The sequence below is a fragment of the Salminus brasiliensis genome, chromosome 5, assembly GCF_030463535.1.
Source record: "Salminus brasiliensis chromosome 5, fSalBra1.hap2, whole genome shotgun sequence".
Taxonomy (NCBI): domain Eukaryota; kingdom Metazoa; phylum Chordata; class Actinopteri; order Characiformes; family Bryconidae; genus Salminus; species Salminus brasiliensis.
Window position 1 is genome coordinate 31335539 of NC_132882.1, and position 22907 is coordinate 31358445.

Here is a 22907-nt window from a genome sequence, read left to right on the forward strand (position 1 = left end):
AACTGACTATTACCGATATGTTATGTTATGTTATTTATGTCTCTTGAACAGAACACACTTTGCATCGCAAAGACATGCAGATAAGTTCTGCCACACTGTAGGAAGATCCTGGCAATAACTAGGCTGAGAAGGGTGCATAACATTGTCCCGACCAATAAATGAAGGCCTGACACAACCTTCTACCCACAATTAAGAAATACAAGCACTACTGGTGCAATTTTTATAATTTTACATAATGTGTGGTCAGACTTATCAGAGTCGTCAAGACGACAACAGACTGTTTGTCGATAGGTGATCTACACATGTCTTATCTACATCACAGCCCTCGGGGTAATTCAAAGTTGGCAAGCCGATTACCATCTACAAGATCGGCTGATAAACGTCATTGCTAACCACCTTTTGCAACAGCATGAAACACACACACCGTCATCATTCAAATTATCAAAGCAAGTTTACAACAGCCCTCAGTGTCAAATCGAAACAGAACAGAGCACCATCAGACCAGACAGTCACTCACAATTTCAGAACAATTCTTTTCCCAGGTTCATAGAGCTCATCTATAATCATGACTTCATTAGGGAACAGAAACAGTGAAGGGCCTTGTCGAGCTCGGGTATCGAACCCACAACACTGTTATCAATAGCCCCGCACTCTAACCGCTGAGCCACCAGTGCCTCTAAAAGTGGTGAAAACCACTGCACTGACGCCACTCTGGGGTGTGAGTGGAGAGCAGAGCTATATTAGTGTGGGCAGTGAGAGTCGCATACGGACACGGGAGACGTCATCAAGAGTGTCAACCTCAACTTTTACTGTGGAACTGAATTGAAAATAGAACAAAAACAGGCAATCGCTTTATGCAACCACTACCTATCTCAGACTATGTCAAAATAAAAATCACTAATACAAACAGACTGTCAATATAAAATCCACTAATACATATAAACAGACAGCATTAAAATAAACATCACAAATACAGACCCAAAATAAGTCACTTTTACAGACTGTGCCAAAAAAAGTCACGCATACAAACAAACAAACCAAAATAAGCCACTAAAACAAACGCAGTAGTAACACAAAACACTTTTAAATTAAAAGCCCTAATAACTGTCTCATGTCTTCTTTTTTTTGCCGATCCAAAAAATGATGTGACCCATGATTTAAAAACTGTGATCTGATCACTAGTAAATCTGCCCAAATCATTGCAGAATGGCCGCCTTGCTGTGCAACTCGTCTGTTTCATGTTCATGTGTCATTAAATGAACAGTGACTTTCTGCATATAAAGTTGGATTTAGCTGCCCTTACAAAGTTTTTGAAATGCCGCCATATAGCCAGTGGCCTAGGTTACCAACTACCTCACCTCAGGTTTCAGCTTCTCTCATCAGTTTACCATCAGCTCATGTTGTTTTTTTTTTGGCAAGTGGCCAGTTAGTGCTGCCAGAATATAAAAACACGATTTCTCTTATTTATAATTCCTCATTGAAATTCTATCCGTTTTTTGTAAGCTTCTACTGGTTTATTGTTTATGTTACTGTAATGCACACTGACTGAACAAAAATAAATTAATTAATTAATAATTAAAAAAAACATATTGCTTCACGCTCAGTCGACTGATGGGTCTTCAGTAGATGATTTGACTTTTAAACTTTCAGGGGACAGTCCTAAAACATTTGTATTTATTACAAATTTAGCATACCTCATAAGTTAGCATACCTCATTACATTTAGTTAGCATACCTCATAACATTTAACAAAGGACACAATTACTGCGGCTTTTACCATCATTTACTATCTCTGCTTTCCAAAGTCAACTCCCTTGAAAACAAACTGGACTAGTTTAGCTGACTGGCCAACTGGAGTTAAACACACATCGGACGGGAAAGCAACACACGGCACAAGACATCTGGACAAGTCACATATAAAATAAGTCACTAAATAAGCATTGTATGGCACCTTAAGTAACATTATTAATACTGTTTTTATATAGATTTTGTATATTCATTGACTTAATATATATATAAACCATGAAAGTACTTAGGTTTCTAACAGATGTGTTCCTCCTGTCATTGTAGTTATTTACTGCACCATCAATAGTCAGTTACAGTAATATTTTTTCCTCAGTGGCAACACCTTAAAAAGAGATCTACTGCAAGCTGGCCAGAAGCAGTGAAACATCCTAAAGAGTAGTTAATCTAACTACAGGCGGCCAGCTGCCTTTCACGTATCACTGATTAACTTCTATCCCAACACAAAAGAAAGCCCAAGTGGTTTTGATGAAGACAGATGAGCAAACAATCTTTTTCTACAAGCATGTGGGCATAAATCAATCTCAACCCTGTACAACACTAGCACTCTCACTCTCACAAGACCTTGAAGGAGGACACAGGTAAATCATTCACAAGTTTCAATGTCACTTCTCTTCCCTAGCTCCTTGTCGTCAACAGGTACACTTTAACAAGGAGTTGTTTCTCAACAGACACTAACCAGCTAACTAGCTATAGACCAGCTTTTTGATTTCACTAGGTAAAAATGGACCAGACTTTCTTTTCTTAAAGCATATATATGTTAGTATGAGACAGGATTACCCAACTCACTTCAAAGTAGTGCTGGTCTCTGCTTACGGGTGGTCCGTCAGAGTTTGACGCCGCCTAAAAATCCCAACAAGAACCAGAGCAAAAGGAGTAGTGCAGGATGGCCGGCGACTTCCGTACAGGACAGCTGTTGGTGGAATGCACGTGAGCGCACCGCGGCATGTAGACGTCGACCTCAGCCTGGTAATTATTAATAAAGGGTTGGGTCTCTAATATCACAGCCCTGTTGTGTCATGCACCTATTATGCAATCAAGACTGCCCTCTACCCTTGGGATGAGTGCAACGAACATGTACAAAGACTGGTCAGACAAAAGACTAACCAAACCAAACGCCTGGAGGTCTGAAAGGCAGAAGCTGCAGAAACACAAACATATGCTTGTTATTGATCAGTTCTACAAATTTCCATGAAGGTCATTTGAGCCATGAAGTAGAATCCGTCTACGTTTGTTGGCTTGCTTGTTGTTGCGATGTGTGTGAATAGCCACACCTCCGGTGTTGACAGGATAGGACGTCCTGAAAGTGTGCTCTTGTCTAGAGCCCAGTGCCTGGTTGGATAGCACGGCACCTCCAACAAAGAGCCCTTTAGACATGAGCCAACTTCTGTGGGAGAGCAGGAAACTCTCAGTTTCCCAGCTGGCACTCCCGAACACGCAGCGTTCAGTGCGACTGGGTTACTAATGGATCTCCACAGCCTTTTCAAGATGACTGGCATTTTTTTTTAAGACACTGAGCTATACGCTTTCATTCAAGGTATAATTTGAGCCCCACTTTCATAGATTGTTTTATTTTTAATTCAGATTTTTCATTCATTTACAGTGGCATGCAAATGTTTTGGTACCACCAAACGTTCTACATTTCAGTGAATAGTTAAGTAGAAGATCACCTGAACATTTTTTGAACTTGGACTTTTTGTTTTGTACAATTTTAGAGTGAAGAAAGATAAGGCATTACGCAAATATTTGAGCAGCCCAAGAGATGTGAGCCTTTAAAAAATATTACCAAGCTCTTAGACCTAAACATTAGCTTATTAGCTAGTTTACAGTCATCATTGGGACAGGTTAAATTCTCTGACCCCTTAAACCTTGTTCCAACAATCAGCAGCCATGGACTCTCCTAAGCTGCTGTCTAGTACTGTAAGAAGATTGGCCAACGCTTTTAGGTAGCCTTGCCTTGGTTCTTATGTAATTATGGCAGTTAACAGCATGATGGGATCAACACAAAGAACCGTATTTGCTAAACTAACTACAAATGATCGAGTTAGCTGGACAAAATAAGGACTAATTATTACAAACATGGTTTTAAAAAAACTTTTTTAAGTTTTAAGGAGAAATAGCAATTTATAGCAATCAAATCCTCACAGCAATGCTCCAATTTCTACTAGAAAGCCTAATTTTATAAGGAACAATGAACAAGCAGGTGTCCCAATATTTTTTCCCAGTTTTCTTGGATTAAAAGAAAACTTGTTGAGACCTGAAATCCTGAAATCCTTGGTGATCTTAGTAGGACATTCCAACATGACGTGGGGTAATATCTAAGAAATATTCAGAAAATTTATGAAATACCATCATGCTAATACCAACCCCACATCTGTAGCCTGAAGGATATCAGACACACCGTCACTGTCTCTATTTGCTGCCATGGACAGAGCACCTCTTCGCATATAGGTGGTAAGAGTCCTGAGCTAAAGCCCAGCTGTCTCAATACACACACAGTTAATCGACTAGCCTGATTAAGAGATTAGCATATATGGGTGCCAGCTCATTCCATGACCTAAATCGCCCTCCACTCCCTCCCTCTCCTCTTTCTCTCTCAGAAAGGGTCAGTGAAACCCATTATACTCAAACCCATTGTTCAGTTAACCCCTGCATCCGTTTTGCTTACAAAAAAAACAACAACAACAACTCCTGTCATGGAAGCAATCCAGGAACGATCCTGGCTGAAGGTTTTTGGTTTTGCTTAGCAGTTAGGTTTAGGTTATGTTTTTTCCAGTCAGAGCAATGGAAAGGAATGCTCTAAACATACTGAAAGCAAGCAACTCTCCATGGTGCTGTTTTGGCCAATTCAAATGACATGCAAATGAGCGCAAAAAGTAAACACTGGATGTTTGTTTATTTTTTGCAGGTCTTCATGTCTAGGAGTAAAGATGCAAAAGAGGGCATCTGATGGTGAGATACTAAGAGTGCGAGACAGACAGTGAAGCACAGGTCACTGCAAACAATAACAAACAAAAGGACCGGACAAGCAAAAGAGCTTCTATCTCCATTAGTTGCTGGCACCGTGCCAGGTCACTCTGAACCGAAAGGGGTCGAAATGACCCATTTAATGTCTGTACATTTAACAAAGGGGATAACGTGTTGCTGATAAAGTGAACATCCCACTGTATTCGGCCAGTGATCTAAAAAACAGCAGCTCAGAGACTAGTAGGTCAACGTAGACCTTAAGATCCTTAGGATGCCACTTATTAACAGCGACGTTTCATTAGGAGACAATTAAGGCCACAGTGCAAGAAACTGATTGAATTTCCTGTAAATGCAAGGTCTTGTTTCAAAGCTCACAACAAGACAAAGACATTCTTACAAAGACAGTAACTGGTGTGACAGCATGTCCAAATACAGAAGAGCCTGACTTGAAAGAAGTTGCTGGAGGGTTTCAAGCACTCATTTGGCAGCAGAGCACAATTCGCCCTCAACTTAGACAAAGATGCTCGTTTGCTACAAACGAAAGCTCACAAACCTCTCAACTTTCTGGCCAGATTCGGCTGGCTGCACTTTGGAAAGTGGAGTGGGAAAAACAAGAGAAGCAGTTAGACTGTATGTCAAGGAACATGTAAAGTTTGAGCACCCTTGGTCCAAATTTCTGTTCCTGTGAATCGCTAAGCCAGTAAAAGCAAGAGTACATGTTTTACAGTTGCATGGCACAGTACTTTGGCACGTATCGAAGGTTAATAAAGTGTCTTTCAGTTCTTGTTTGGGAGATGTTTGCCCATTCTTTCTAGCAAAAAACTTCTACTTGTGCGAGATTAAAGTCTATCCACAGATTTTCCATGATGTGTAGGTCAGGGGACCTTGAGGGCCAGCATGTGCCTCTTAAGGTAGACCTTTTATAAAGCTTAGAAATTGGTAAAACCAGCTCGTGCCTCTTGAGGTAGTGCATTGTGGATTGTGAGGTGTGTTTAGATAGCTATGCTGCTGTAGCAGTCTAATGGTTGGATGTTTGCTTCTATTATTTGCCGGTATTTGATCAAACCACTCTTATAGAACGTTTCCTGCCTAGTGGGCATCAATATTTTCATTTTCAGAGTGCTGGGCTTCTGCATAGAGGAGCCCAGGTTCGCTGACTGTTGGGACAAAGCTTACTTCAGAGTTAAAGTTGGTCCAATCTGTGTGTTTGGGGCCGATACCCAATCGGCAATTGCTGATACCTAATCGAGGTCGGGGCATGTAAACCTTTCTAAACAAACTTGGCAATACATCATCTAAGGCTATCTATGCTTAGATAGGTTAGCTAGCAGGCTAAACACCACAGCACAGAACGTATTCCTGCTAACACCGGCTCAGAGTCGAGTGAATGGTTTATGAATGTTTTCATTTGGTACACGTGGGAGTGGAATGGGCTCTAGATAGGTACAGAAAAGAAATGTAACACATTAAAATGTTTAAATACAGTCCTAATATTGCAATACTAGAACCGCGGTTTATGGTATTACCGTTATATCGCCCAGCCCTATTAAAGAATATCTTTTGATCGATTCTTTAAAGGGTTTGTCTAATTATTTTAATACCGTGAGTACAGTATTTAGCCTTACACTTCTGCTTAATTGTACTACTGTCAAAAAGAAACCAGGATCAGTCTTTTGGACTGAGACAGGGTAATTTAGGTAAAGTTTTAATCGAGAGTTTTATTAACTTCCTTATTTATGCCTTTGAAGGTGGGAAGGGTGAAAAAAAACTGGCAGACTATGTGGCATCAGATTGCCACTTCACAATGGCTTTGCAACACAAAACAAGCACAGGTGCTATTCAAAGGCCGCAGCGTCGCCCTTACTTCCAATTTCAAAAATCATTCCCATGCCCAACATAATAGGCGACCAAATGAAAAAAAACCAATGTTTGGCCCAATTTCATTGTCTTATCATGTTACAAATACCATTGTGAATGAGGTATGACTGGTATTCATACAGCACATGCTCAAGCCACACAACAGGTGTAAATAATGTTGAATACTGTGTGCTGTTGACTTTAGATAAGGCATTTTCCTCAGCGATATGCAACAACTTGTGGGTTCGTGTTTCTCATGGCAGTACGCTGGCCGAGTAAACCATCCACCTGTCTTTGGAGGACCTCCCCAGGCCACTGGAGCATAAAGAGGTGACCTGTATGTGCTTGGCCAAGTGGCTGAGCAGCCACGCAAACAATAGCAGCTTTATTAGAGCCCATTAATCCTGCTTTTGTTCAGCCCGTTCTGTTTTAGGCCAGAACGAGCGCTGCGAATCAGACTGCAGTGCCCAATGAAGTCCAAAGTGAGTAGGAATTTATGAAGTACGGTATTTTAGAAGAGCTGCATGTTAGTCGTTATTTCCTCAAAGGAATAACTAGAAACAAACACCACCCGCAAGAAAGTTCCTCTTTGGTCTATTTTAGAACATCCAGGAATAAGGAAACCCTGATAGTATGGCTGAAATGAGAAATGCCTACATGGCAGAAAAGTTTGGTTTCTAGACGCACTGCGGTACACAGGCTTAGAGTTCCTTCACTCTCAGCCTTGAAATGACAAAACAACCCCACATGCCTCTCAGCAACCACAGTGCTCTCTTAGCAACCTATATTTACACCCAGAGAGAGAGAGAGCAAGAAAGCACGAGTGCAATGAGAGAATGAGAGCGCTTGAGAGCATACAAGAGAATGAGTGAGAGACCGAGAGAGACAAAAAAATATTGAAATAAAAAAAGATAAGGAGAGTGTGAGTGTGAGTGTGAGTGCGAGTGCGAGTGTGAGTGTGCGCGAAAGAACTCGAGCAGCTGCAAATTTATGAGTGAGACTTCACGCAAAGAGTGAATGACTCAGACGACAGGCAGATCTGGAGGGACATTTGACTCTTCCCAGCGTTTGTTTGTCGTTGCTAAGCATGTGGCCTAGGCATCTGCGCCCACCCTCGATCTCCGGTTACATGTCTGCTTAGACGGCATGCTCACCCCGCCCTGTTTACAGTCGGTCGGGGGGGTTGGCACCCAGAGCTTTCTGACAGCTTCAAAGAACTGTGTGCTATGGAGAAGCCAATGACAACATGGACCAATCCTGCCCTACAGTAGAGGGGCAACATCGTGTAAGAACAACATAGCACACCATCTCTCCTAACAGCAACGGTCAAAGATGAGCACAGCGACTCATCCAACAGTTTTCTGTAGGTTTACCATTTCCCACAATCTGGACTGACAGTGATGGCCTCACAGCTGAAACCATCTGATAGCTTGTCTTTGCATTTATGAGCTTCATCTGGGATGCTTTTGCAAGAAGTCTTGAAGTCTGGTTTGGACAGAGTAATGACACAGGAACAGACTGAGGTAAAGGGTGTGACAGGGTGACAACATAGGCGCTCCTTACACCCACTGGCCCTTTCCCAGAATGCTGAGCTCTGGCACTTCAGCCACCCACTCGAGGCCTGAGAAAGCTGGCGGTCTTTAAGTTCCACGGCTGCTGGAACAAACACGGCTCCTTCTCCAGGGAGACGGAGAGCACAAGGCCCTCTGGTACAAACACACACACTGCCATTCTGGGACCAATTACTCACCAGCGGCAGGCGGGAGAAGAGAAGAGAGAAAAAGAAGAGGTTTAAAAGAGCAGAGCTCTCTAAGATGACCACAATTACGACAGCAATTACAGTCACCTTCACACTTCAGAGACAAATCAATCAGCTGCGCCAGTGACGGCCTGCATGCAATCCTCAGTCACCCGTAGAGCACAAGGGCATTTTTCATATAATGTGCCACTTAAAAACCATCAGCATTTCTTTTTTCATTATAGGAGTTCTTCTGTATTTTCCCCTCTAGACGTAATTAAGCCGGTCACAGATATGACATACGTCTACAAAAAACTGTAGAACTGTAGAAGGCAGTGCAGAGTAATGTTTGGTTATTATGCTTGCGTATTGTGAAGCAATCCATGACTATATTTCTATCTGATTTATATGCTTATTATTATTATTTTTCCACAAGATTTTCACAGCAATTTGTAGATCTCAACACCATTCCGACTCCACATTGTTCGGTCTGATTCTGTGATGTGGGCTTGTATATGGCTTTTGAGATCGGATGTATGGTTACTGTGTAACAAAAGATTTTAGCCGATTTCGTTTCTCAAAGGAATGCATTGAAATTTGTCTATAAATGTAAACAAAAATTAAAAGTTCTCTACTGGTCACACTTTCCCAGCTACAAACACCAAATTTGGCAAAATCATATAACTACTAGTGTAGGTTTATGCTTTATGAACCATTACAGAAAGGTCACAGTAAAGTTTGTGTTGGTTTTTCTATTTTTTTTGGTTTTGTAATTTGAATGGCGTGCCCAGCCTTGGTACTTAGTACATGCTGAATGCCCTTACACACTGAACGTGATTCTTTTATGCAAATTAGCACTTCAGAAACATGATTAAAACACATGTGTACTTATGAAGCCTTTCCAACCAATTGCGATTTGTCAGAAGACGAATGTGCTGCGAAATGTTACTTGTCCACTGCCGTAATTTTGCGAAGCTCTCTCCACCAATCACAGCTCTCTTTCTGGCGTTGATATGGTAACAGCCAGTCGTGACTACTGACAATTAGAATTTTTAATCGAACAGACGGTGTATCCTCCTCACCAGAAAAAGTAAAAAAATAGTTCAAATTTAGTTAACCTGCATTGAGCTATGTGTAGAAGCTAGGGCTGGGCGATAAGGTAAAAATACTATATCACAATTTTTAAAGCCTTTTTTCATGATACACAATATTTATCACAATTAAAGATGCACCGATACGATATTAGGATCGGACATCGGTCCCGATATTAACAAAATTAGCTGGATCGGGTATTGGATAATTAGGCCGATCCATGGAACTGATCCTTTCACTTTAATTTGTTGGCATGAGACTGCACTTAATGTTCAAATAGATAAATGACAAATGGCAATGTAGTACATTTATAACTATGTGTTAATTTGTTATATTATATAAAGCAATATTTAAGTCAATACTGATGCCTTAAGTCTCTCCCACATGATGAGGTATATGGTTTATTAATTCAGCAATGGTATCCGACTGGTGTCCGGTATCGTCCGATATGCAAAGTTTATGTATCGGATCGGTGCATCCCTAATCCCAATAAATGTAACTACAGACTAAATACATCGGTAGCGACATATTCTTATAAACCACTATTCATATTTTTATGCAACATCTTCTGCTCTTCATCTAATTAAACCATCTACCGTCTAATTACACTGTTAGTAATGAAACCTGCTGCTGATCAGCGTTTATTAAGCACTAACAATATCCTCCATATGCTTAGAAAGCTTATTTGTACCATGATACAATTAAATATCGTCATATTGTTCAGCTCTAGTAGAAGCTCTTCTAAAGTTTCATCTGTGCTAGAACTCTTTCTTTTTCTTTCACTCTTCCAAAAAAATAAATAAAAAACCTGCAGTGTTTACTCTGTGAGACTCTGTCTCAAATCACTCCCTCTCCCCTATGTACTGTACTTAATAGGTTGTGAAACAGCAGCCCAAACAGTGGATGAACTGTCAAATCTACAGTTACTTAAATTCAGCAGTCGGTCAGACAACTCTCCATTTAACATGCTGTCACTGTAGCTAGTGCACTATGTAGGGAGTATGATGTGATTTGAGACGGTGCCGCTAGTCTCTTCTCAGAAAGAGTACATACATTTTATTGAGGAGAGTAAATCTATGAGTGTCTCTGCCTGTATTTTCTTCTTGTTTATTTGCATAGCGCTCTGTGTGTAACGGCCTTTAAACTGTATGCTAATGCTGACAAACTCACAAAATGCAGAAACAGTCACACAAGACCAAGCTTCCATCTTCATGAATGGAGAGAGACCAAACTGAAGGTCACTGAAGGTTACTTTTTCAAAAAACATATTTAAAATCACTGATAAAATCTGATAAAAAGCTCATGAACAGTTTGTAGCACTCGGCTCAGTAATCTTTCGGCTTGTTCTGGCCACTGTGCTTGCAAAAATCTCCTCAAAGGCATGTTGACCCTTCTCCGCTCAGAGTACCCACCAGGGCAGGACTGATACCATGTTGCGCGCTACAAGAACTCTGGTTGTACTGAACTGGACTGTGCAGCTCACAATAACAATACAAACACACTCTAACAGGACTATGTGGGCTATGAGATGTTTACCAGGATGCTGTATACTTGTATAGGGTGTATTTACAGTGTTTAATATGTGCTTCGTTAAATAATGATAAATTCACTGATTTTACTCTTCAACTTCTTTAAAATATTTAAATATATTTCTTCTCATATTACATTATTATAAATAGTAGCCTTTTTAGAGATAACTGTAGGCCATTGTGTTGTTATGGTGGTGGCCATTACATTAAAACCATCTGCCTAATATTGTGTATTCCCCCTTGTGCCATCAAAACAGCTCTGACCCTTCAAGGCATGAGCTCCACCAAGACCTATGCTACAGTAGCTCTTCTGTGGGATCAGACCAAACACCATAAATGTGCATCAGTGAACCTTGACTGTCCAAGACCTTGTTGCTGGTTCACCGCTTGTCCTTTCTTGGAGAGCTTTTGGGGCTAACCACTGCATACCTAGGACACCCCACAAAACCTGCTGTTTTGGAGATGCTCTGACCCAGTACTCAAGCATCACAATTTGGTCCTTCTCAAAGTGACCCAGATCCTCACACTTTTTTTCTAGTTTCCAACTCCTCTACTTCAAGAACTGGCTGTTCACTTGCTGCCTAATACAGTGCATAAATCCCACCCAAGTGCACTGGTTTAAGGAACTAGAACTCGGAGACAGGAAATACATGCAAATGTACTTTAATCAGTAGTTCTAAGTACTTCTGTGCTGCAGTATCTCCCTGATCACACCATGGCTAACTGCAAAACTAACTCTGTGACAAAGTGCTGACTAGATCTGAAATATTTAGGGAAAACATGTACGCAGAGCTTTTCATATGGTACAATGATTAACTCTCACATACGTCTGGAAAGTCTGGTGCGTTAGACTATACTTTTCCCCACTGCTAGTGACTTAACAGTCATACCAGTCATGAGTTCTGGCAATAATTACAGTACATATCCAGGAGAGAGGACAATGCAGAAACTAGAAGGTCATTACTCGCAAAATAAAGAATATATGATAAGTAATCAGGATATGACTGAACTAGTCATGCAGTAAACATTTGTTGTTTATTCTTTTCTGTTTACTATATGATCAGATTCAGGCCTAAAACTGACACAACATTCTGTTAGCATAGCAACTGTCCACATGTACTTCCATCACCTCGATCATTGCTTGCTTCGCCTCCATTTCTCCTGCAGGTTTAGATTTTCAGTGATTTTCTATAACGTATGTGCATTAGCTTACTCCTCGCGATATTGAACCCTGCAAAGCTTCAATAGCATACCAGATCACTAGCATGATGCACAAGCAACATGCAGAAACTATTCTAGAGGGTGCAAAACCACCTAAGTGTTGACTATTCGTGTTTTTCCCATTGGTGCAGAAAGCGTTCTGAACCCAGTTGTAATAGTAGCTGCTAAATAAACTTATTATTATAGTCGTTATAGTTGTTACTGGCGGTCCTAGACAAAATTACTGGGTTGTAAAACAGCATCTATTGATTTTCCCCCAGCCAAAGTCACACACTTAATATTAATACAATGAAGAACAAAAACACTAATTAATTGCATGCCATTGATATGTCAATGAGGTATTTTGCACGTAGTAGTCTTCAATTTGCAGATGTTTTGTATTTCCAATCGAAATCACAGACAGGAAATACAGTATCAACAACAATCAGTAACCAAAATAACGGTACAGACACAGAGAAGTGATTAGTGGCAGCTGACTCACGGCTCTGTGCTTCCTCCTTTCAGAGCAGTATCATACTGACTAGGTTGAGAGGTGAACTCCTTTGACAGACGCTTAAACGCAGCTTCTAATCCCCCGACTGCATGGATTCAGTTGGCTTGTCTCACACTTCCTCACACTGACTTTCGCACCATGACAAAATCCATGCAGCTCTGAAATAGATTGCAATCTGACATAACAGCCGATGATCACAGTGTCCGCTAGGGCATGTCATACGAAATCACTTCTTAGATGTGCCTTGTCTCTTTGTTGTTGTTTTTTTAATGATTTCTAATGTTTATTTGGCCTCCAACCCCAGATGCCACGGTCTGATGTTCACAATAATTGTTTACGCTGCACTGAAGAATAACTGCATTGCGACTGATGTGGCTCTGTTTGATGTGGCTGGAGCATGTTTACTATGCTCCGCTAAGAACCACTAAGATTTAATGGTGCAAGGTCCAGGGCTTCCCTTCTGGGAGATGCATATACGGCGCACCCTTCAGCTAAGCAAATTTACTCATTTAGCAGTGAGCAGTAAGTATGCAACAATGTGTCAACAAGGCCCGAGGAGGTCCTAGAGACGAGCAAATGCCCTTTTGTCTCTGTGACTGCCACCTGACCATTTTCCAAATCTTATCTTAGGAAAAGGCATGTGGCCAACCAGTAATGCACTCCTTGCAAGCAGCAAATTAAAGCATTGCCCAATGTGCCTCTTTAGCAGGGGTGTCAATTCCTTCCCAGTGGTTTTCCTTCCAGTCAAGCTGGAGCACACATGATTCCACTTGATTAATCAGCTGGTGTGAAACAACTGATCACATGATCTGCTTTGTTGGGATGAAAACCTGCAACCACACCAGCCTTTTGTTTATAAGACACCTCTCTTGATGGGGAGGGATAAAATATTGAATCATATTGAGGTACTAGCATATTGTGTTATACGGACAAAAGTCTGGGACACCTGCTCTTTCATTGTTTCCAAACCTGAGGGTATTAAAAAAGGTTTATCCTGCTTTTGTTGGAGCAGCTGTCAAGGGAAGGCCATCTACACATTTAGAATTGCAGTCAGGATTTGATTGCATTCAGCGAAGAGAGTGTTAGTGAGATCAGGATGTTGGATGATCACCACTCCACCTAGGGCTGGACAATATGACAATATTTCATTGTATATATTGTGATACATTTTGTTATCATGATGAACAATATGATTTAAGATATACAGAGGATATTGTTACTGCACTGACCAACAGCAGGTTTCATTACCAACAGTGTAAATACAAAAGTTAATTAGATGCAGTGCAGCAGATGTTGAACAAAAATGTCTCTACTGATGTATTATGATAAATAGTAATAAACAGCGTGCATCGTTTAAAAAATCGCGATACCTAACTCCCTGGCTCATCCCAAAAGTATTGGATGGAGCACCATCATTCCAGAGAAAATGAGTCCACTGCTCCACAGCTCAATGCTTTATACTTGGGGGATTTATACCACTCTAGCCCACGCCTGGCATTAAGCATGGTGTTATAGGTTCATGTTTATTTGCTCCAGAGAGTACTGTTCTATTGGTAGTACTTCTTTCGGCGACTAAAACTGTATTGTGTGTGCATTTGCACATCTGTGTCAGCAATGGTTGCAGCTTAAAGTAGCTGGCTGCATTAATTAGAAGGAGTGTCTACAAACATTTAGACATTTAGTGTATGTTTTGCAATACTTTACTGGTTATTAAAAATGTTGGCTGCAGAACCAATTGAATCGTAATTGAATTGAATTGTCTTGTATTGGCAGGTTCTTGCCAATGCACAGCCCTACTGAATGGTAAGCCATGAAGTGAACAGTTGGTCCACAAATGCTAACCAGGCCAACAACTTAATTTAACAGTTATCCCACAGTGACCCTCACCTTAGCAGCCATTCATCTGAGAGAAAAAGCTGTGTAAGAGCGAGAAGTGAGCAGTGGAGGACAAACAGCATCTGACACAGCGAACGAGGCCACAAGAGGGGAGGACCCAGTGGGAGCGAGCTGTAAGATGGAGAGGGAGCTGCAGGAAATAACAATTAACCTGTTCCATAGTCCCAGAGCAGCTGAGCAAATTAGGAATACACACCAGTGATTACTGTTTCTTGCCAAGTCTGCAGACTCTCACACTCTGCTCTTTCCACTCTATTAACACCTGCTGAGAGTTCTACCAAAAAAAAGCCAACTTTGTTTCCCTATTGCTACCTGTTACAATGACGTGAGGGGATGCGCTGATATGGAATTACAGGCTGATGTTGATATTCGATATTTTAACCCTTTCACGTTCAAGTTCTGGCTGGATGTAACAGGCAGTCTCCCAGAAGGCGTTCTTTTAGCATGTGCATGACTGCACTTTTACCACATCAGCCCTATGCTAGCTGCCATCTGTACAATGGTGTATGGAATCCTCCCACTTGTATTCACTGGACAAGCAGCATAAAGCTTAAGTTCCACCTTAAAAGGATGCTGGAGCAACATTGTGGTGCCTATAACACCATTTAAGGTAGAATGGACAGTTCCAGCCAAGCAAGGTCAATACATCATAGCATTTCTGCACTGCTTTTAGTGAGTGACCAGACCTCATGAAGAGTCATGGGTGGGATCCTACTTGTGTAACGGTTAAACATGCATACAGTACTGTGCAAAAAGTAAATGCATAAAGCTACATACACCCGTTCAAAGACCCCTGAAGCCAAACAAACACCTTTTTAAAAAAAATAATAAAGGTGGAAGAGAACACTAACTGCTCATCCTGTTAAATCAGATAACAACCTACCCACTGGCTAGCATCACACTGCATAAAACAGGAGAGGGTGGAGACGGAGGGTCATCCTATCCACCTAGAGAGAGCAAGGCATGGATGGCTGTGGCACCTTCTGCAATGTCCCTGTGATGGGGCCAACACAACTGTTCCAACTCAACTAAGAGCGTTAGTTGAACTATTTTCAAAGTTCTCTTCAAGGAGGTCCAGTATATATACTTAGCATCTAGTTTACCTAATCAGTTCTTCATTGGACCGAACCCTTTCAGACAGTGTCTAGAGCTCACAGAGAAGTCAGCAATCAAGCCTGTGTCTTAGGATGGCCTATTCTTCTTAATAAAACTTCTTAATAAACAGCTTATTAACACAAGCACGTTGTTTCATTTGCACCCTATTGAACCTGCTAATGCTGATACACATACTTACATAATTGTAGAAACCAGAACTACCTATATCTGGCTCAGAATTACAGAGAAATAACAAAAATAACAATTGAACTAATTCAAGTGTGAAATTTTGAATTAGTGCATGTTTCTGAACTGAATGTCCACAAAACATGCACTTGAGTTTACACTTCTGTGTACAGTGGTTGCCAAATTAATATTTGAAAGAAAAATCACTTTTGGGATTTTAATTTCATTGTCTGAATGATGTGACTGACATTATAAATGGAATAAGATTCCATGAGTCGAGAGCTGGCCTGTTTACGCCTATCGACAACATACATTTTTGGTAATCTGATAGTGTTCGGATTTCACTTGTCCGCATGAAAAGCTAGGTGTAAACACCCCCAAGGTGCACTGTAATCAGATTACAACTGGATCACTCAAACCACAATCAGAGGTGGTCAGAAATGGATCTCGTCAACATTTAATACTAAAAAAGTGTAAACAGAATGTGTTTTCTGTGATCGGATTCTGTCAGGCAGTTGGACATACTGGATTTTTAATTTTTTTTATTTTAGTTAATTTTTTTATTTGTTTTGTTGTTTGGTGCTGCTAATCAACCCACCCGTTCAAAGCTCCCCCTAGCACTAGCAATGCTCCCAAGTAAGAGGGTAAGTAACTTAACAAAGGAAAGTCAGCCACCGCCTCTTTTCGAAATGCTGAAGGTGTGACATTGCCAGGCAGCTAACATGCTCAGAGGAAACCGTCTGGTCCACCGCACCAGCGTCCAACATCGCTCTCTCTAACTCTCTTGACCGCTGATGACAAAGCGGCATGGCTCGGGATTCAAACTCGCAACCCCTGGGGTCATAGTGCCTTAGACTGCTGAGCCACTCAAAGTCCTAAGGGGAAATGCATCTGTCGAAAATAAAAAGTGTTTATTACATGTATTGTGTATTTTGGCTTGCCATTCCCTTGCTCTTACTCTGTGTGCATTGTAGAACAAGGCATATTAAATGAAAAACCCCTGTTTTAATGTATGTGTTAGTGTGTTTTTTATGTGGGAAAGTAAAATTGGATCTCATCTGATCAAACTGGGAACGCATTTTCAAGACTAGTGTAAACAGAATCCGGTAAAAATAGTTCCAGACACTATCCGGATACAAACTACATGTTACTGCCACGTGTAAACAGACCCCAAGAGTTATTTATCCTCATGCCACACCCACATTATTTGACTGACTTGATCTGATTGCCTTGTTTATTGTGGAAATGAGGTTGCAAACAGGATCGCAAATACTTTTTCACTTTGACAGAGCTGAATGCAACTGCAAATGGGCGATTATTATTCCTAAATTATATTCATATTTTATATTATCACACAGATTCTTTCTAAACAAAGACAGGACAAACAAATGCCACATGGTTAAAGATACATAGTCTGAGCCATTTTTAACCTGCACTTTGTCTAGAACTACTTTAACTGCATTTTGAGAGATGCCAGTGCCAGGAATAACATCAATAACATAGTTTCAACATCAACATCAAGCACAATGTGAATTAGTGGGACACAAGCTTTTATTACCCGTTAGCCGCATTACTGTTCTTGCTCCAGTACAAGGCTAACATAGTAAACTTGCTGATCGGCTACCTTTGGCATGGGGTTAAAACTGAGTAAATTGGATTTTCTGCTGAACCCTTAGATGTGGGCTACTGAGGCCCACACCAACTCCAATAAAAGTGCCTGGCAGCAGTCTCCAAAAATAGGTCCTGCATAACAGAGCCCAGCCCAAGGAGGACACCAAAGCTACTACATCTAAACACAGAAGAACTGGACAGAGATCAACTTTACCAATGCAATTAATAAACCTTAGCATCACCTAAGCTTGAGCTTAAAAAAAAGCAACCAGCCACATTTTTCCCAACAGGAAAAACACCCAGGCAAAACATATCTATGAGCCAAAGACATGTATAGTGTGAGTAAGTACTTGGTATGTCTTACTCACGGCCATGGAAGAGATTCATTTACTGCCACACACACACACACATCTGTGCCAGGAAAGATGGTATTTTTACATAGGGCGGCTAACTTAAAAACAGAAAGATATTTAGGGCCGTGGCCCTCTTATATTTAAGCCTCTGGGATGTATCTGTGTATTCCATTCGTTACCAGTTTTTCTTGGGTGTTTTTTCAACCACTATGCAATCTCCAGTCCAAGAATCTGACACACTTATGACACGGGGTGTATCACCGGGAGTGTGCAAGGCGTGGGGTGTGTATGTGTGAGTGGGGTGTTTAATGATACAGTGTGCTTGATGGATAAGACTATCTGCTGTATCTATTTTAAGCTTCGGTGGCTGACCAACAGATGAACAGGAGACCAGAGCTACGTCATGAAGTGTACACAGCCATTTATCATGTTTACAGGGATAAGAGCTTATTAATGCAGATAAAGCCATTCTGCAACCGGTGTACTGATTAGGGGTGTAATCGTCCATGTATGTGTTGTTACGGTGTATGCAGAGACAGATGAACGTAACGTGGAACCAAATTTTACAAGTGCGAGTTTCGCCCGGAAACCTTAAGCTGTAAGGAGATAGCAAGTTAGCAGCATGCCATGCTAAGCTTAGCTCAGGTTGACTGGCGTGTGCAAATGACACACAGAAGATAGGAAACCCACCTACTTCTTTCAAATCATTAAGAGTGCCTAAGCTGAGCAAATTGCAACACTCCTCCTGATGCAGAAATTACTTTTATTATTATTTTATTATTCTATTTATTTTGTACTTTAAAAACATGAGATGCTTTTCAGTTCTGTATTTAATCGGGAGGTTTTGTCCCTGTTGTACCGAACCTTGATGTCCGAACCGAGACCTCTGTGTACCGTTCCACCGCGAGTACTAATCTGGAGCAGAGAGTGAAACCACTAGAACATAATGACAGATAGAGTAAACTGTACATATTGGCTGGTGTTTCATGCAAAGTATTTACACAGGAACCATGTAAATCAGCAATAATTACAATAATATCAGGAGGCCTATGAGAGGAAAAGACTCAACAGAGCAGACCGGTTTGCTTGAGTTAATGTATGCTTATTGGTACTGTTTTATCTTTATGGTAGTTTCTTCAAATAAAACAACCCCCAAGAACTTCCTAGAACCATCAGACATGTTAAGTATTTGGCTTAAAAGAGAAATCACTGAAATGAAGTAATGAAGAAATGAAATTACTGAAAATGCAGTTGTAACAGTTATTAGCCCCAATAAACAAACACAACTCTGTCAACGGCTAACTCAGGAACTTAGGTAAGGTCATAGCCTGTTTGGTCCTAAGGTCCAAAAGTGGACACGTGGCTACTGATGCTGTAACCAGATTCATCTGCGCCAAAGTCAGAAGTAGAAAGTAGAAATTAAAGGATGGTAGTAAGGCAGGAAAAGGGAACCACAGAAGGTCATGCCAGGACAAGTCCTCTTGTGGCCAGCTTACCTTAAACATTGAGAAGAGATAACAACAGAACCTTCCTCCACTTTCTCAAGTTCAAGTATTTTTCAAAGAATGGTGGGCAATAGGCTCACAGGCCGAACTGATAACCACAATATAGCCACAATATAGCATTTAGTAGGATGATATAGTCACTATAAGAGGCAAATGTACATAATCCAGCCCAGCCGGGTAAAAGACACCATCGTTTTTAATGCAAGCAAATTAGTCTTGCTAGCAGTTCTACACACCAACACACACATACACACCCATAAACAGCAAACACAAGCCACTGAAGGACCACAGCTACTCAGACATCTAAATTGCCTCATTATAGGCCTACTAAGATTGCAATTGTAGTTTGGCCATGAACTTCATGATACGGACAAGAAGAAAAATTCCCTTTAGGTTTAGCTGTACGTTTACGGCTTGTATGCCTGACGATGCATTTTCTACCATTCTTATTCTAAGAGACACTGAGATCAACAGCAGCTGCGGAAAAACTTAACAAAAGAATCTGTTAGATGTCTCGGCCAGTCTTTAGAGGTCAGACACAGTGTTCTTTTTAAACTTGGACAAAAAGCCCTACGTCAACTTCAAACCATATACAATTTAAAGAGTCCTCTGAAACTTTAAGCTTCAAGAGGAGGTCACTGAGCTACGACCATAAACATTCATCACCTTTTAAATGAAGGCTTCCCTGGCACGTTTAATGAGTTCCCGCTAACTTTAACAGTAAAGTGACGCAAGCACGTCTGAAATGCCTCTACGCAATAAAACTCTATTTAAATGATTCCAGTCGTGTCTAACTGAATCCCAAACACCAGTACATATCAAGAACAAGCAAACTGCGCAGCAGACAGTTACACACAAATCCAATAACATATACACTATATGGATAAAAGTATTGGGACGCCTGCTCATGTATTGTTTCTTCCTAAATCAAGCGTATTAAAATAAGAGCCCATCCTGTTTATGTTGGAGTAACTGTCCCTACTGTCCAGAGAAGGGTTTCCGGTAGATTTTGGAGCTTTGCTGTGAGGATCTGAATGCATTTAGGGAAAAGAACGCTGGATGGAACGTTATTATTCCACTGCTCCACAAATCAATGTTGAGGATCTTTATACCCTTCTAGCCCACGCTTGGGATTAGCTTTATGTTTCTCTGTACCAGAGAGTAATGGGTGCAACCTAAAGTATCTGAATGCATTAATTAGAAGGGGTGTCCACAAACATTTGGACATACAGTGTACAACAAACAGAGCTCACTGTAAAAGCCAAATTAACTTACTGAGTTTATTAAAGGCTCATCAAGCCAATGAGCCAATAAAACTGTTCTTTGGTTTACCTCAAGATATTGTTTAGAATCAAGGTCAACTGTTTCAGAAGGGGTCAAATCATCTTGACGCTCCCAACTGGCATGGTTGCATAACTCACTGACCAGTGTGGCTCAGTGATGCCACAGCCATTTGAGATAAAGAGAACATAGTTGGCCTCACTGTCTCTGGGTGGATTTGGTGGGTTTTCTTCAGGTACTCTGGTTTCCTCTCAGCACTGGTGGCATCATGTGACAGGAGGGACCCTAGCTACTGGATGGGAATTTGATACGGTTAAAACTGGGATAAACATAAAAAGGAAAGGAAAAACAAAATGCCCTCAGATATAAGACAGAGTTTAAGCCATTTGAAATGAATCCTGGTTGGGTTTTACAATGTAATGGGTAAACAGTAATTATGAGCACATAGTTATAACCATATGTTGCAGCTTTCAATAGGCCTAGCTTACATATGGCCAAGACATGAATGCCACCAATTATAATTCCAAGGCGCTTTTTTCCTTTATGGACCTAAAAAGAAAGCTCAACAGATCTAAACAACAAAGCTCAGCAATGACATACCAGTGCTTTTAGTCGTATTCTGTCACTAAACCAATCTTTCCTTCGAACTTTCAGTGAACAAGCCAATGAAACATGCTTTGATCCCGACGAGGCGTCGCTGTGAGACCGTTCAGCAACTGTAGGCTTTAAATAAACCCAATCGGCCAGTGCTTCTGCTTTGGAATGGGGTCCGATTACATAAAAGGACGGGGGGCCGGGGGTGAGCGGCACAAAGCAGACTGTTGTCCTGTCAAAGAGGGACAGCAGGCTAAACCCTCAATGGCAGTGGAGCTGTTTTACATACCTAGAGATTTCTCCAAGACAGGAGAGCCGTTTAACACATGCCATACATGCGGCAGAGACTCTAAAACTAGCTAATCGATGCCTTCAAGGGCACTGTCAACATATCACATCATGTATCAGATTCTGCTGCTGGTGGTTCAGGATTTTTCGCAAACTGATTACAGTATCAGTGAGCAGTCAAATAAAAACATTTGTCCCTGGTCGATGTATGAAACGGAGCGTCTGCCCACTGAATCAACAGAAGAGCGGACAAAAGGGGCAGAGAGAAAGTACAAATTCATTTACAGACTTGGCACAAAGGGAGTGATCCGCTACAGGGTCATCCAATTCTAGCAGCTGCCAGAATGCGTCCAATAGGCACACACAACACAAGCAATGGGAATTACAGCACTCTTATACAACACCACTATCACTCGTTAAAGATCTGTACTAATCTAAACTAATCAGTATTACCCAGAGGACACGTGTGAACTGGTGCCCTGACCAAAAACTCTTTTTTACCAGTGCAACATCTAAAACTGCTGGATCAAATATTCAGTACTTTTTTAAGGCTGCAATTTGGCAAACAAATCCAAATTCTGGTGTTGAGGCAATCCTAACAGCAGCTGTGATTTTGTGACTTGTGACTGATACATCAAGCCAATGAAGTTCCTTTGAGTAAATTCGATAAAACGGTTCTTAGGTTTGTTTACCTCAAGATATTGTTTAGAAACAAGGTCAACTGTTTAAAAAAAGGAGTCAAAGGAATCATGTTGACGCTCCCAACTGGCCACACAGCAGCTAAAAACACACGTCGACCCCTCTTATCTTCGGGAGATTGCCGGTTCAATGCCCAGTGATGCCAGCATATCTATGATTTTGTAACATGACCATAAAACTGCATACTCCACTTCTTCAACTGAATCCATACAGGCAGCGGCCCATCATGACTGTGTTCGGTAAGGTTGTGTCTGTTGGCATTACTTTTCAAACAAGACTTACCCAACTGGAGGTCTCAGAGAAGCACTCAAATCCATAACTTTGGGGCAGAGCTGTCAATAAGGAGACTGCATTCACTGTCCAATGTCCTCCTCAGACTATTCCAGTCCAGGCAAATGCCATTCAAAGCCTTTCAGGTTCTGCAGCATCTACAATTAAAATAAGAGAGAATTAAGGTAGAATTACAAAAAAATACTATAATAATAATAATAATAATAATAATAATAATAATAATAAGGGTCCCAGAAATAGCTTGAATAAAAAAAGAGCAAAAATAAGTCTCCTATAGAGGAGCAGTGGGACTTCCCAATACATCCAGCTATAGCCATTCAACATCCTTCAGAACAGCACCTGAGGTTACTTAGCTGATATTCCCCTTTAAAAATGAGGTGTGAGCAACAGCCACGTAGCACAGGCAGTC

At 41.0% G+C, this 22907-nt stretch overlaps 1 protein-coding gene across 10 annotated transcripts in view; it reads right to left on the bottom strand.

Moving 5' to 3' along the window:
• Window positions 1–22907, bottom strand: part of cobl (cordon-bleu WH2 repeat protein) — an 89939-nt gene that overhangs the window by 66468 nt on the left and 564 nt on the right. For 9 of the 10 annotated variants that reach the window (XM_072680186.1, XM_072680190.1, XM_072680184.1 and 6 more), the window contains exon 2: window positions 22490–22635. In XM_072680186.1, the coding sequence (XP_072536287.1) occupies window positions 22490–22524 (35 nt within the window). In that variant the 5' untranslated portion in view covers window positions 22525–22635. Of the gene's footprint in view, window positions 1–2591; window positions 2741–22489; window positions 22636–22907 lie in introns of those variants that run through there. The other variant, XM_072680183.1, reaches the window with a different exon arrangement.